The following is a 15,409-nucleotide window of genomic DNA, read 5'->3' as shown; positions in this document are numbered from 1 at the left end:
TTTTTTTTTTTTTTTTTTTTCAGCAGGAAATGGGGAGAAACGAATGGAAGGGAAAATGTTACTAGTTTTTGAGGTGTGGGCAGTATCACTTCACTCTCCTACACTCTGATGTCTTTGTCTTTCAAATGTTGACTAGCTGAGTGTTTATGACGTCTTCATGGGCCCATCCTCATACAACGCCATGAACATCATTTCCTGCCCCATGGAGAATGTGACTCAAGTGGCCCTTACCCCATAGCTCTCTACCCTTAATCTAGGCTGCGGAACATTTTCTTTCTTCCTCCCCCGTTTCAAAAACTCCAGCAAGAAATAATTAGACTCAGTTAGACTAATTGGTGGAATCATTGCAATTGGCATTGTTTGAAATTCTAAGACTATTCTTGACTCTCATTATCTAATCTATTTATATCTAAATGTCTCCCCAGTCTTGTATTTCAATTTGTCAGTTTCTAAAAATCTGCTTAATTCCCAACAGACTCCACATAAAGACCCAAGTATAACAGCATATTTCCACCGTCTCGCGTTGCTTTCTATCAAGATATGAATGGTCTTTAAAGGACCTGCATGTTACAATGGGCCAGAAATCTCTTCAGATCTGTTTTTCTTTGTTCTTTCTACCCTGCGCCAAAAGAACAAAAGACCCACATTTTATGACTTTGTAAATTCATTTAAATTAGTTTCGGCAGGGGTGAATAATTTATTATAGCAGTAAAAGGAAGAAAATGTGTAGTTGCTTTTCTTAACTAAAGTAATTCAGCATTTCAAAGAATAGGCCTATTTGTAGAGAAATTATGCATATGGCATAGGGATGCTTTTGTTCTTGGAAGTAAAGCATTTGGATTTTTTTGGATAAGAGCCAATGAAACCTGAAGAAACAAAATAGAAGATGAATTCAAAATAACTTTGGCATTTGTATTAAGTGTGGCAGGTTTCTGTTGATGTCTGACGATATCAATTTTGAATTAATATATAAAAATACATTTTTCGTACCCTTGGAAGGAGATAATGACATGGTTTGGAAATTTTTCTGTAGTTTATGCATTTAGATTCTTAAAACAATTAAATTTAAGTTTGAGAAAGGTAAGGGATGTCTGCTTATTTAAGGACAGTATCTTTAGGGGTATTAATGCGCATGGTATTCAAGAAACATACTTAGTTGTACAGAGTTTCAAACTTCAACCTAACGTCTCCACTAGCATGTACTAGTGCCATGACCTAATTGTTAACTAACATTTGACAGACCCAATGTTTGGCTTGAAATGGAAGAAATGAAGGGTGGGGGTTGGGTGTGGAATAGGAAAAAAGTGAATCCAAAGCATAATTTAGAGCTCACTGTTCTTGCCTGGAAGTTAGAGGCTTCGCTTTTGTTCTCATATACTTTGTAAAGTTTCTTTACAACACCCTCCATTTATGTATGCATTAATTATTGACATATAATTGACACATAACATTAGTTTCCCATGCACGACATAATGAGTCAAAATTTGTGCATACTGTGAAAAGAACACTGCAAACACTAGTTAACATCCATCATCACACACGACCACAAATTTCTTGCAATGAGAACTTTGAAGATCTACTCTCTTAGCAGCTTTACAAATAGGCAATACAGGATCATTAGCTAGAGTCACCGTGCTGTGCAGTACACCTCCAGGACTTACTTATTTTGTAACAGGAAGTTTGTACCATTCGACAGCTTTTGGCCGTTTCATCTACCCTGCCCCTGCCTGGCCTCTGGCCACCAGTGAGCTGTTCTCTGCCTCTCTGAGTTCGGGGTTTTGTTGTTGCCTTTCCACCCTCCATTCGCATAAAAGAAATATTTTATCAGCCAGTGACCATGGAGTCCCCCTCACGGGAAATCAGTACAGCCGTGTTACCAAAATGTAACAGGTCAGAAAGTTCACGTGGATCGGAGTCGGCTTTAATATGATTAAATATGATTTAAGTAGCTTCACAGATGGCAGAGGAATATCTAACCTGAGATTTTTTTTTTCTAGAAAAATACTCTATATAATTTTGGTAAATAGTACCAAAAAAGACAATCAGATCAATGAATGTTCAGCTAATGTATATAAAACTTGAGATGTCTAGAAAATGATATAACGGATACAGGTTGCTTGGTTTCGATCTTGGAATTTAGAACTGGAATCACGTAATGCTTTGGTTTTTCTCTTACAGATGACTTGTTTAAAGTTCACAAGCTTAAGGCAAATCTGAAGTGGCGACAGGCTTTTGACAGCTACTTAAAAACTCTGCCTCCGTACTACTTATTAGTATGTATTTATGTGTATATATATGTATTAGCTGTATCAGTGATGATTCTTGTCACCAGAAATGTCAGTGAACCAAACACTGGACCCTTGAAATAAGCTCAATATTTTTATTGCTAAATATTTGTATCGCCACTGTCTTCTCAAGTTATGTGTAAGAGAATTGTTTCTTTATTTTATTGCCTTTAACTGCCATTTTTTTTTTAATAACAACACGTCTATCTGTGTTTCTCTTATGAAAAGTAACCTTATGAAAGTGGAATTTGGGGATTTAAGAAAAATAGGTCTGGATTCATGTATGATATCAACTTCCCTTTTTAACTCTAGAAATTTTCAGTATGGGGTTTCCCTCTGAAAAACAACTCGGAAGGCTGGATATGGACGTTCTGCCTGTTAAATGTGTCCAAGACACAGCACGAGGCAAGGGTGCTGGTTGGGGGAGGGGAATCCAAAAAGAACAAAAAGCTACTTGGCCTCATTTGGGTTTCTACAATTTGGGAAAAAACAGTCATGATTTTGAACTGGTTGTATAATCGAAATCAAGATGATCAAAATCATTTCAGAGGCGGATATGGCAAACTTTGAGCCAAGTTTCTAGAGGTGAAAAGGCAGAATCTTAAAGGGTACCATTGGTATCACTGGGAGGAGAAATTGGGGTGTGTTAGTATTTACCATGGCAGGAATGGGGTGCACGATAAAATGCAATATGAAAATGATTTTATGACTCGGGACTTAAGTCTGAAAGCAATTTACCTGTTTGAATTTGCTGTTTCTTGCTCTTCTTATCCCACTGTCTTCTGATTTTGTTACTTTCTGCTTCTTACTCCTCTGCTGTATTCATTGCCACTTTTTAATGTTCCATGTTTGGTTTTATGTGCAGCACCTTGACTTCTAAGAAATGAATCGTGTCCCTTTGCCCCTTATAACTGAACTTTGAGTATTTTAAGATTTATTCTATTCTTACTGTTGTGTATTTTGTTTCCTTATAGCCATTAAAGAAAGCACTAAGGATGATGGGAGCTCCAAATCTGATATCAGATAATTTAGATTGTGGACTTAGTTACAGTGTTATCTCTTACCTTAAAAAACTCAGCCAACAGGTAGTATTGGTAAAAATAAACAAACAAAAATCCTTTGCCCTCAGAAGTGCATTTCCTTATTCTTTAGTGTAATTGTACTTTTTTCAGATTAAATGTGTATCTATTTCTCCACTTTATGGATTAGTAATAATGTGATTCTCTATGGCTTCTAGCTTCACCATTAAACTACAGTTAAGGGTCTGTCAGTGTCATTGGATACTGTGCCATTTCTCCTTTTGCTCGCCGGTTTGTGCTGCCCACAAGCTGGTTGATAACCTTGTGGCCTAAGAGGGGCAGAGGCTTAGTCAGATTATTTCATGGGTCACATTTTGTCTGTCCTAAACCTAATTTCTCCTCAAGTCACATTGGGCTAGAGCACCCTCCCCACCTTCTTTAGGTCAGCCCTCGGAGGCATGGTGTGATTCAGCGTCTTGCCTGACATTCGTATTTAGGCAATAAATACGCAGATGCCTTTTCTTGGAGACGGGGAGATGAGACCAGTGTTCCTTGCACTGGAGGGTGACGGGCCCCAAAGGAACCTGAAGAGTGGAGTTCAGCGTCCCCTCTTCTTGCCCTCCATCTGTTCCTTTATCCCCCCCAACCTCATTTACCATTATTCACCTCTATTAGTACCTCATTCTCCACTCACCCCTACTTATCATACTTCTCACCTCTACCTAGCCCATTCTTGCAGGATGGAAATATTTGAGAAATACTGAGTTAGAGCTTTACTGCCATACAAATGTTTTACGTTATATGACAAGGTGATGCAGCCTTTTTGCCTTTTTACTTTCTTCTTCTGCACAAGGGTTTTCCCAGGTAGGGACCAGTACTAGCTAGCATTTGTAGTGGCTGTCAGGCTTTGAGTCAGACATGTTTGGAAGCTGGGCCTGTAGGAGACAGACAGTAGTAAGCAAAAGAGTGTCAGATTTCACTAAAGAACCAAAATGACTCCACAGTTGGGGATACTGACACTCCTGGCGAGGACCTGTCCTAGACAGAAGGACGGCCTGGGACTTACCAGCTCTTGACCGGCCAGCATGCTCATAAATGCAAGAGACAGTAAAGGCAAACCTAGATTTCTGGTTTACTGAGTGTCCCCACGACCCCCTTTCCTCTCTGCTAATAGATTTTTGTTGTTGTTGTTAATGTTTTGTTTTGGTTATTGATTGATTGACCTGTTGATTTATATATATTTTTTATTTGATGTCTACCTTAGGCCTTTAAGGCTGTGTCAGCAGGGTATGGCCACAAGGAAGAATAGTGAGCAGAGTTGAAACTCATGCAAGTTCTGGGACCTTCTGAGACACGTTGCTTGTGTAGTTTTCTGAATGGGATTTTGGGACCATTTCTGGAAACAGACCCTTCATTTGCTCTTCTCCCTTATTTCATAACTTAATTTTTTGCAAAAGATAATACATGTACTTAATTCCAAGCATAGTGAGAATTAGTGGGTATCTCTGACCTAATCATAAGAAACTCAAAATTCTTTTGGGCTTACTGGTCATTGGCAGGATTCCTTCTTTTAGAGAAAAAGAAAAAGATTATTACTAATTTATAATTACTCCAATTACTAATTTAATTACTAATTTAATAACTATGTTGCCAGTATTCCTTGAACCATCTCAGATGTATGTAAATCCCAAAATATGCCCAATATATTCCTATAATACGCTGTCAAGCAATATTTATCAATGTGGTTTAACAGTGTCTAGTAAGAGGGGTGTTTTTTGCCAATTAGCTAGAAGATTACTGAGTATATACATTACATATTATTTACATGGTAATGTTTGTTAAATTAAGCGTTACTTTTCTGGGGGCAGTCCGATATTAGAAACAAACAGTTTAATTTTTCCAGATGTAATGCCAATCTATGTAATCCAAATTTTAGCACTAGTTTACATTTATACATTCAGAGTCTTAAACCTTTATGTCTGGATCTGAAATAAATATGTTGACTTAGACTAGATTCTATAACAACAAAATGGGATTTTAAATGTCTATGAACGGAAATCTTAGCCACAGTTTCCATTCTCTCCATGATTCAATCAAATTTTGACACTAGACAAGAGAAAAAAATGTAGTAAGTTATTTACCTTTCTACCCTCCCTGTTTGCTGTGCTAGCACAGAGAAGCACAGGGAAATGTTTAATTATCAGTTTTTCTGTGATTTATGATTGAAAAGTTGTTCTGTGGGGTTCTTAAAGTATTACCTTTCTTAAGTAGTGAAAACTACTGTGATAATGTAGATCTTTTCTTAACATATTATGTACTTTCATTTTAGACCAAACTAGAGTCAGAACGAATACTAGCATCCGTGGGGAAGAAACCTCCCCAGGAAATTGGAATCAGAGTGAAAAACCATTCTGGAGTTGGCGTGTCCTTGACGCACAGTAAAAATTTTAGAAAACTATTGAAAGAAATCATAGGGGAAAGTGCACCAAGACTGACAGAGTTGAATACCAAAGAATTTGCTGGCTTCCAGTTAGGGCTCTTAAACAAGGTAAACCGTGACATAAATCATTTGTGTTTGTTTGAACTTGTCTGATACGTTTATGTCGTATTATTTTCGTTTTGAAATGATTACGATCCTGTTTTGGACTTCATGGTTATCCGTACGGACCAGTCTAGGAATTGTCCTGCCAGCAGATGCCGATATGGCATGAAATGCACAAGATGCATTCCAGAGGGGGTGGGGTGGGTAATGTCTGTCAAGGATAAAGGGAAGAGAGGACAGAAGTGGGCAGGGAGAGCCTTCAGGCTGGACTGCTGATCTAGCCCCTGTGAGAGGAGAGGACAAGGAAGAGGATCAGGTATGAAGAGACTCGGGCAGCAGAGCACCAGTGAGAGTCTGGGCCAGCCTTGCCCGGACCCCTGGACCCACGATTTCTCATAGACAAGGTCCATGTTGGGTAGAACTGGCCAGGCCAGCTGACATACTTGGAAAAGGATATTCCCAGTGCTTTGAATACTGTGTGGGTATATTGGAATTCAGAACAAGGCCATCAAAGTCTAATTGGCCACCAGCCTAGTTCTACCATAAGTTAATTACATTGACTCTCTCTCTCTTCCCCAAGATTTTAAGAGAGTTAAGAATGACACTTCTACACCAAAAGCCTCAGGAGTGACTGAAATTATTTGTTCCCTTTCAAATAGGATTTGAAACCTCAGACATATAGAAATGCTTATGATATTCCGCGTAGAGGTCTTTTAGACCAGTTAACGAGAATGAGATCCAATCTCCTGAAGACGCACAAGTTTATTGTGGGACAAGATGAAGGTAAATGAACAAAGCAGTATTTTTTATTGATTAGGAAAACGTCAAGCCTGACTTACATGAAGGCACTTACTGCATAACTGGTAGGTTTATTTTGTAATCTTTAAAGGCTTAGAATGCCCATTTTTGCTAAATCCCTACACTCCCCAGGCACAAGTTGCTTGTCCTCAGGTTTTAGGGGAGGTGTGCATTAATCGGCCTGCAGGCTTCAGCTCTTGAAGCGTCAAAACAGTCCCATGAGAGAGATACTGCTTTTATGCCCATTTTATGGACATGGAAACTGAGAGTGAGCATCTTTTTTTTTTTTGAAGTTTTTGTTTTAATTCCAGTCTAGTTAACATACAGTGTAATATTAGTTTCAGGTGTACAATTTAGTGATTCAGCACTTACATCCAAAGAGTGGGAGCTCATCACAAGTGCCCTCCTTAATCCCTGTTACCTGATTCACCCATCCCCCCAACCCTCTCCCCTCTGGTAACCATCAGTTTGTTCACTATGGTTAGGAGTGTGTTTCTTGCTTTGACTCTCTCTCTCTCTCCGTCTTACGAGCATTTTAATAGCTAAGTCCAGGTTTCGTGAGTTGGAAAGTGGCAGGAGCTAGGTCTGTCATATTTTGGAAATTGTACAACCTGGCCTGCCATGATGAATTCGATCCAGAATTCCTCATTTAGATGAAAAGAATGAACCGGAGAGTGTCTAGGATAATTGGTGATGGTGTACAATTCCCCTTTACTCCCTTTTGTTCATTTTAAAAGGAGTCATTTGTCCATTAAACTGAGCAAATCTTAGTCAGCCCATCTCTTGCAATCATACACCAAGTTTTGTGGCGAGGAGAAAGACTCACTAGGAAGAGAGCCTGTAGATTTAATTACATTCTCCCAAGAACATAAGGCCTACTATCCAAGGTTCTCTGGATGATGAGAGAGAACCATGGAGCCTAGGCTCTTTGAAATGCAGAACAAACATGGCACCCCAGGTTGGGTGGTGGCATATTAAATGTCAGCCCATTTTCAAACCCAGTTGGATGGAGAAGGGAGTTGTGGTCATCCTAGTGATTGGAGCTTGTAGGCAGTAGTGATGGTACCCCGAGTATTGAGTGGGATGAAGAGAGATGCTTTTGGATCTTTGGATTTGAGATTTTAGGCTTTGGATGCCAAGGTCCACATTGTTAAAGCCAGCTAGGATCGTGTCCTCTCAAAACAGGGCATTGGCACTGTAGAGCACTGTAGAGCATCTCTGTCTCTTCCTGTGATGTTACAGATTCCCTTCATAGCGTTCCAGTGGCACAAATGGGTAACTATCAGGAGTATCTAAAGACATTGGCTTCCCCCCTTCGAGAGATTGATCCTGATCAACCAAAAAGACTGCATACTTTTGGCAACCCATTCAAACAAGATAAGAAGGTAAGATGCCGATTTCTAGGTTTGCCTACCTTGTGATATCCTTGCTACATTTCCTTTCTTTTGGGCAAGATGAATATAAATCAGAGCTTATCCCTCTGTTTAAAAAATAAAATAGGACTCTAGGGCTCTTTGTGAATGGATGTGAAGGTGTGTTGCTTGAAGAAAATAATAGGCCTTAATTGGGTACCAAGTAGGAGCTGGCGTTTCAAATGATCGCATCTTGTGCTCGCAGTGTAGATGAGCGTTCCCATCTGCCCTTTAATAAGAAGAAATCAAGACTCACAACAGTCAACTAACACGGCTGATGAAAGTCAGGATTTGAACTCACATCTTTCCAGCTTTGAGCCTATATGCATTCCCACCTTTACACACCAATTCCTTTAATATTGAGATTGCCATTTATTTCCTATTTCCATGACTCAGATCGCTAATGCTCTATCTAGACCGTGATGAACTAACTGTTCCTTTTGAAATAGGAAGTACTAGGTGATGTTGCTTTATTTGGATTGTCCCACTGGAATCTTAATGTGGAGTGTGGTGGGGGTGGGAGAGGGAGGGAGAGATGCTGACTTGACCATTTCAGGATGAGGACTCATGGGGATTATATCTGCACACATGGAGAAGACAATTGGTATTAAGGTACAGACCATACAGTAATCTCTCTTGTAACAAAACAAGACTGGAAGGCATTCCACTTCACCCTATCCTCAATTAATTGGAGTTTTTCTTAATCTTTTTGTGCCTTGGTCTCTTCCTCTGTAGCGCTGGGGCTGCTTGTTATGCTTAACTAACAAAGCCCTGTGGAGTGTTGAGTGAGTGCGTGTAATACCATTTTCCAACACGACCTGGCATGTAGTCTTGCTTTGGGAAGTGCCTTGGAAATATCATTCATGATTTTATGAAAATACTTTCATATTCTTGGGTTATCCTTGGATGAGAACAGCTTTTAGCTACCCTTTTACATGTCTGCTCTCATCCTGTACCCCCCAAGAGTGAAAAGCCCCCACGGTGGACATATTTGAATCTCTGTGAGCATGTCAGGGGAATGACATTTTCCATCTGCCTGCCGCGCACCATCTCCATGCAGCATTCTGTACAGGGATAATCAATATTTCCTAATGATGCGTTTAAAGTGCAAAAGCACACAAAAGGGAATTGTTTCCTTTATCCAAGGTTGGTTCTGAATGGTTCATCCTTCCGCAGAAAGGTCATTTCAGCTGATGCGAGTCGCTCATTCCTCAAGCTTTCTGTGTGATCATGACTGTACTGTGTCTGACCTTGGCGCCCCGTTCTGCTGGAGCAGAGTGGCAAGGCCTGTGTTGGGGGTGGGACATGTGGTCTTTAATGGAACGCGTTCGTTGATGTCTTCTAGGGAATGATGATTGATGAAGCAGATGAGTTCGTAGCAGGGCCACAAAACAAAGTGAAGCGCCCGGGAGAAGCCAGCAGTCCTCTGTCATCTAAGAGAAGGCGGAGTATGTCCCTGCTGTTGGCGAGACCACAAACACCACCTACTGTAACTAACCACGTGGGCGGCAAGGGACCACCCTCAGCCTCGTGGTTACCATCTTATCCAAACCTCCTAAAACCCACCCTTGTCCATACAGGTATAGAGTAGTGGTTGTGCTTTCCTTATGGCTCCTAGAGGACTAAGACCCTAAGCAACTTTCCGTTTCCTTTGTACTCATGTCTTTCGCATGTGCTTTTCGGTCGTTAAGTAAATTGTTATTAAACCCAAGGTGCCCCGTGGGGGAGCGGAGGTCCTGCTTGTGGTGGTGGGAGCAGGTCTGCTGCGTGAATCAGAAAGAGGCAGCAGGTTTCTGAAGCAGCAGGAGCGAACAGGCTCAAGAAGACCGCGGCTGGGTCTGGGCTGCCTTTGTGGCCTCATGTACCCATCCTGCTCTCACCTAGTGCAGTCCAGATCCGCCTTGCCTTTCCGTTGCCACGGGCATCATCAGGGTCCCCCATGTCTGCCACCCGTGGCCATTGCTCCTTCGTGTCATCTGACGTGGTTTATTGCTCCCTTCCCCATGGAAACTTTCTCCAGTTCCTAGACACTACGGCCCCTGGTTTTCTTTGCCCTTTTATGGCAGTTTTTCTTGATCCTCTCTTTGTGGTACCTGCCCTTCTCTCTGTAAATAGAGGCTGTAAATAGTGTACAGCCTCTATCCCAAGGCTCCATCCTGGCCCCTCTCCCCTCCCTAGGTGATCCCGTAAAGTCTTGGGCTCTCCAAGAGATACACGTGTCAACAACTCACGTATTTACCTCTCTGGACTACAGCTTGCTCCAAAAACTAGACTTGAATTTGTCGATGGACATGGTATCTCCACCGAGATGTCCGATAGGCAGACAAAACTCAGTGGGCTTCACGTGGTTCTTGGGAAAGCCCCACCTCTGCTGTCTCCATAACAGCTCTCCCCACAGCTGTCCCCAGGGCATGACGCTTAATCTTAAGTGACACCATTTGGCAGTGTGTGCTGCTAAAGCTCTGTGTGACAGCCGGCCGGCCGTTGGAGGGTGTGGGGGCTGGGAGAGCGAAACCCTGGATTACAGTGTCTGCAGGTTTCTGCAGTGTAAATAATGCCAGCATTCTTGAGTTCAGGCCCTGGGCGTGAGGTCACTGAGCCAGGCCGGGAGGAGCCGGGCGCAATCCCTTCTCAACGAGCAGGTGGGCACCAGCCCCTGGCCAGCCCTGGCACTGTTATTTCCCCAGGGGTTCAGGTGAAAACCGTTGGAGTCACCATGATTTCTCTCAGTTCTTCTCTCACTTCCGTCTCTTAGCAAATCTGGGCAACCTGACACCCGATGGAATCCCTGTCTTGCCCCCTTTGTCTCCATCCCTCTAGTGTATGCTGCCACCATCTGTCCCCAAACTACTACAGCAGTTTCTCATCTGATTTCCCTGCTTCCCATTCTCGGCCCTGTCTAACCCATACCCTGCCCTGTGGCCGGAGTGACCCTGTCCGCACAGAAACCAGATCATGCCACATCCATCCCGAAACCCATCGTCCCCTCCCCTTGCACTCAGAACAGAGTCTGCGATCCTGAGACTGGTCTCCATGCCGTGCACGACCTGGCCCTGCCAGCCTCTCCTACCATCACGTGTCCTTTCCATGTCTTCCTTGCTCTCTCTGCCTCTGACTTTTGCTCCATGGCCCCGGCTTGTCCCCCAATAGGGGCTGTGCACGGCCCTCACGGCAACCAGACCGCCGCCTCTGTGTGTGTGCACGGGCCGGCTCTGTCTCCTGCTCCTGGCTCTGCCCAGGGGTCCCCTCCTCGGAGCACCCTGCCTGACCTCGCCTCGTGGAGGCTTCCATCCTGTTCTCACTCACATCCCTGCTTCCTTCCTTCCCAACACAAAGTCAAAGTGTGTTATTCCCTTTGCCCATTGTGCACTTACTGTCTGCCTTCTCCGTGAGGATGTAAGTTCCATAAGGATACGGATTGCTTCCGTCTTTCTCATTCCCTGCTGATCCCCGGGCTTTGACTCAGTGCCTGGCCTGGGGAAGCTGAGCATATGAAGTACAGGGATCAGACTTGGGAGGAAAAGGAAACCCACTTCTTTGTCACAGAAGGGAATGATGAGAATCATATACAGACAAAGGTTTTTGGTGATGGAGTCCATATAGAGCCTTGAGACCTAATGGCCACCTCTGTTTTCCTCAGAACTTTTGAGGTAGAAAAGAGAGGTTGCAGGGGGCCCACGTAGTGTGGCACCAAACTCAGTGAGGCATGGTGTTTTTTTTTTTTAAGATTTTATTTATTTATTTGACAGACAGAGATCACAAGTAGGCAGAGAGGCAGGCAGAGAGAAGAGGAAGCAGGCTCCCTGCTGAGCAGAGAGCCCATAGCGGGGCTCGATCCTAGGACTCTGGGATCATGACCTGAGCTGAAGGCAGAGGCTTTAACCCGTATGTCAGTGACAGGAATCATGACATCATGTGAGACTTGCTGCTTTTCAGCTTGTAAAACACAGGCAGCGTTAGGCCATGGCTGCCAGGGATCAGAGAATGTTTATTAGTTGTAGTGTATGACTTGATTTCCATGTGTATTTGGAGCACCAGGACGAGAACCAAACGGTTTGTGGTATTATCTCCTTGAGCTCAGTTGGAGGGCTCTCAGACTCCATCTGCACATCTTCTTGCTCTCTGAAACAAAGAATTTCCTCATAACTGAGGAGCACCAGGATCTACCTGTGGGGTGGCTGGAACACACCTACCTCACAGCTTAACTTCTTCACTTGGTTTCCAGACGTTACGGTCATTCCTGAGGTCCACGAGGAGAAGATGGAAAATGGTCAGCTCACACCTGATGGCTTCCTGTCAAAACCTGCTCCGCCAGAGCTTATGAATACGGCAGGAGACGGTATTCCACACAACCAGTTGGATTCTCTGTCTGATGACTTTGCTTGTCTGAGGAAGGATGGCCTGATTCATAAACCTGGGACTAACGCAATCCTGGGGGGAAGCAAAAGTGGCAGTGTCTCTGTAGAGGATCGGAAAGTCTCAGGAACATCTGCTTTGGGAACTGTAGCAAACGCTTTGCAGATAACTCCTGCCATGGCGCAAGGAATCAATGCTGATATAAAACATCAGTTAATGAAGGAAGTTCGGAAATTTGGACGAAGTAAGTAGTGAAAGAACATGCGTCAATAATATAATGGAAGGTCTTCATTCTGTGACTTGGGGTATGATTCATGCTCTCTCTTGAGGTACATTTTTGGGGGAGTATTGGGTTTTCACATCATTTAAAGCAATTCCTCTTGCTTTAACTAAAGGGACCCAGTACACCTTTCTCTTAGAGTCATGGAAGTCGGAATCCTGAAATTGTTTTCGCTGAACTGGAAGGAAGGTGCTGGCTGGCCAGAGCTCCTTCTGGAGATTCTAGAAAGAATCTGTCTCCTTGCTCTTTCCAGCTTCCACGGGCTGCCGGCCCTCCTTAGCTCCTGGCCTCTTCCTCTGTCTTTGAGCCTGTCTCGTTCACACCTTCTCTCCTGCCTCTTCTCCCCTCCTGACATCTTTCCTCTCTGATGCCAACTCTAAGGCCTCCCTCTTATTTGGATGTTTGTGACTACGCTGACGTATAAACACAAAGAGCCTCCCCATCTCAAGATCCGTAACTTAATCCCATGTGTTAAGTCAAGTCCCTTCTGCCATATCGGATAACGTATTTGCAGGTTCTGGGAATTGAGGGGCAGACAACGTTGGGGGCCGTGACTCAGTCTGCCACATCTGTGCAGTATTTATGAGTTTCCTTAGGAGCTAAAGGGCGGATGTTTTGATTTGACTATTTAAAATACAAATTATATCTAACTTTCCACCCATGAAGAATAACTCCCAAGGATATATAAAGATTGAATTTTATTTCCCATTCATGTTTTTTTTTAATACTGAAGTGTCTTTTTTTAAATATATATATCTTCAGAGTACGAAAGGATTTTCATTTTGCTTGAAGAAGTGCAAGGGCCTCTTGCAGTCAAGAAACAATTTGTTGAATTTACCATCAAGGAAGCCTCAAGGTGGGTGTAAAGAGGAGACCTTCATTTTTTAATTTTTTTTTTTTTTTTGAAATAGTAGGGCCCAGTGCAGGGCCGGGGGAGGAATAAGCCCTGCCTGGCTTTTCTCCAGCCCTGGCCCTCACTCATAGCTAATGCTGTCTCCAGAGGCATTTAGATCGATAGTATCTGAGTCCAACTCGTTCATCCAACTCTATGGAATCTTCTGGGAGCACCACACTCTGAGGCAGACTTGGGCCCTCCCTGAGTTGGCACTGTTCGTATTTGCTAAGCCGGATCTTTACATGAGGATGCATTTTCGATCCTCGTGGAGATCACCAGCCCCACTTTGTCCCCCGCCTTCCACTTTGTCGCTCCTATGTCGGAAGTGCTTTTATTATCTTTTGGTGAATAAAATCTCTCTTTATTTTTAGGTTTAAAAGACGAGTCTTAATCCAGTACCTGGAGAAGGTCCTAGAAAAAATAGACTCCCACCACCACCTCAACAATGTTAATCATATCAACAGCCGATCATCGTGTTAATACAAAGACCAAGGAGAAAAAAGGGCAAGTTCTCCGTGCTGTAGGATGGAACAGAATATTGTTAAAGCTTCCTAGAATGTTTTGGCCAAGGGAATTGCCTTCCTGAAGCTAAGAAAAAGCCATGAAGCTTTTATTATTATTATTATTATTGTTGTTATTATTATATTATTTTTAATTTTATGAGTCTCTGGAAGTAAAAGGTGGCTCTTGCCCTAAGAGTTTTCCTTGAAAGTATTAGTTTGTTGTTTTGTTGTTTCTTTTCCCAGTTGAGGAAGGTGATATTGTTAATTTTGCAGGTTTATTTCAGTAAACACTGTCTCCCCTACTAGATGTGATAAGGGTTTCCTCCTTGGAACTTTGTTGTTCTGGGTGTTTCCAGAGTGACTAAGGGCCCCCTGTAAATGGAGCACTGCTCGGTGCCCTTACTACGTCCTCCAGAAAAGAATAGGTGTTCAGAAGCCAACTGGTCATCTTGTGCGTGCCGAACAAAGTTTTCAACAATTCCTAGTTGTGCCTTTTAAACCATGCAATATTCAGGACAGTTTGAATCAAAGAGTAAGAAAGCTGCTATTCGGGTAACTTATTTCTCTGTGGGAGGGGGCAGGAAGAGTCACAAACGATCTACCTCCAACTCTCTTCTATTTTGTCTAGAGACATCACCAAGTGCACCTGAGGCTACCCCAACCCCGACATTTGTTCTTGCATGTAACGCCAGAAAGTCTTCAGGTGGACTTGGACATTCTGTGCTTTGAAAGCACTAAAAGAAAAAAAATCATGTATATAGTTCCTTTAATGTTTATACAAAGGTTTATATGGAGCAGTATTGTGATGTCTGTATTAATTTGCAAAAATTTAAGTGTACAAAGATATTTTGAGTTTGCATATATAAAATAAATCATTTTATGGATTTTCACAAGTTTGGTAATACTAGAGAATTTTTTAGTTTTTTAAAAAGATTTTATTTATTTGAGAGAGAGAGAGAGCACACAAGTTGGGGGAGGGGCAGAGGGAGATGCAGGCTCCCCCCTGAGCAGGAAGTCTGAGGCAGGGCTCAATCCCAGGACTCTGGGATCATGACCTGCACTGAAGGAAGGCACTTAACCAACTGAGCCACCCAGTTTCCCCAAGAAATTTCTAGTTTTATCTTTTCTGTGATGTGTTATTCCTTTCAGGAAACAGTGCATATTGTTAAACGAAGATGTTAACGCTAGGATTTAAGCCTTAAAACATCACTCACAGAACCCAGTGATGTTGGGGAAAATGCCAGAGGAGTATACTCTGGGGGGTCAATCCCTGTCCAGACACACTGAAAAATCTGTGGGAATGAAGGACTCTGGAAGAT

At 42.8% G+C, this 15,409-nt stretch overlaps 1 protein-coding gene across 5 annotated transcripts in view; it reads left to right on the top strand.

The window, feature by feature from the left end:
- Positions 1 to 14,983, top strand: part of LOC132006795 (integrator complex subunit 6-like) — a 53,452-nt gene extending 38,469 nt beyond the window's left edge. The window contains exons 10-18 of one of the 5 annotated variants that reach the window (XM_059384817.1): positions 2,179 to 2,273; positions 3,260 to 3,370; positions 5,634 to 5,852; positions 6,506 to 6,629; positions 7,887 to 8,029; positions 9,402 to 9,504; positions 12,282 to 12,656; positions 13,455 to 13,548; positions 13,959 to 14,983. In XM_059384817.1, coding sequence (XP_059240800.1) covers positions 2,179 to 2,273; positions 3,260 to 3,370; positions 5,634 to 5,852; positions 6,506 to 6,629; positions 7,887 to 8,029; positions 9,402 to 9,504; positions 12,282 to 12,656; positions 13,455 to 13,548; positions 13,959 to 14,067 — 1,373 coding nt within the window. In that variant the 3' untranslated portion in view covers positions 14,068 to 14,983. Of the gene's footprint in view, positions 1 to 2,178; positions 2,274 to 3,259; positions 3,371 to 5,633; positions 5,853 to 6,505; positions 6,630 to 7,886; positions 8,030 to 9,401; positions 9,637 to 12,281; positions 12,657 to 13,454; positions 13,549 to 13,958 lie in introns of those variants that run through there. The other 4 variants (XM_059384815.1, XM_059384818.1, XM_059384816.1 and 1 more) reach the window with 4 other exon arrangements.
- Positions 14,984 to 15,409: the final 426 nt, after the last annotated feature.

This window comes from Mustela nigripes, chromosome X, assembly GCF_022355385.1.
Source record: "Mustela nigripes isolate SB6536 chromosome X, MUSNIG.SB6536, whole genome shotgun sequence".
NCBI lineage: Eukaryota > Metazoa > Chordata > Mammalia > Carnivora > Mustelidae > Mustela > Mustela nigripes.
The sequence above is the reverse complement of the archived record's forward strand: the minus strand, read 5'-3'. Positions and strand labels throughout refer to the sequence as shown.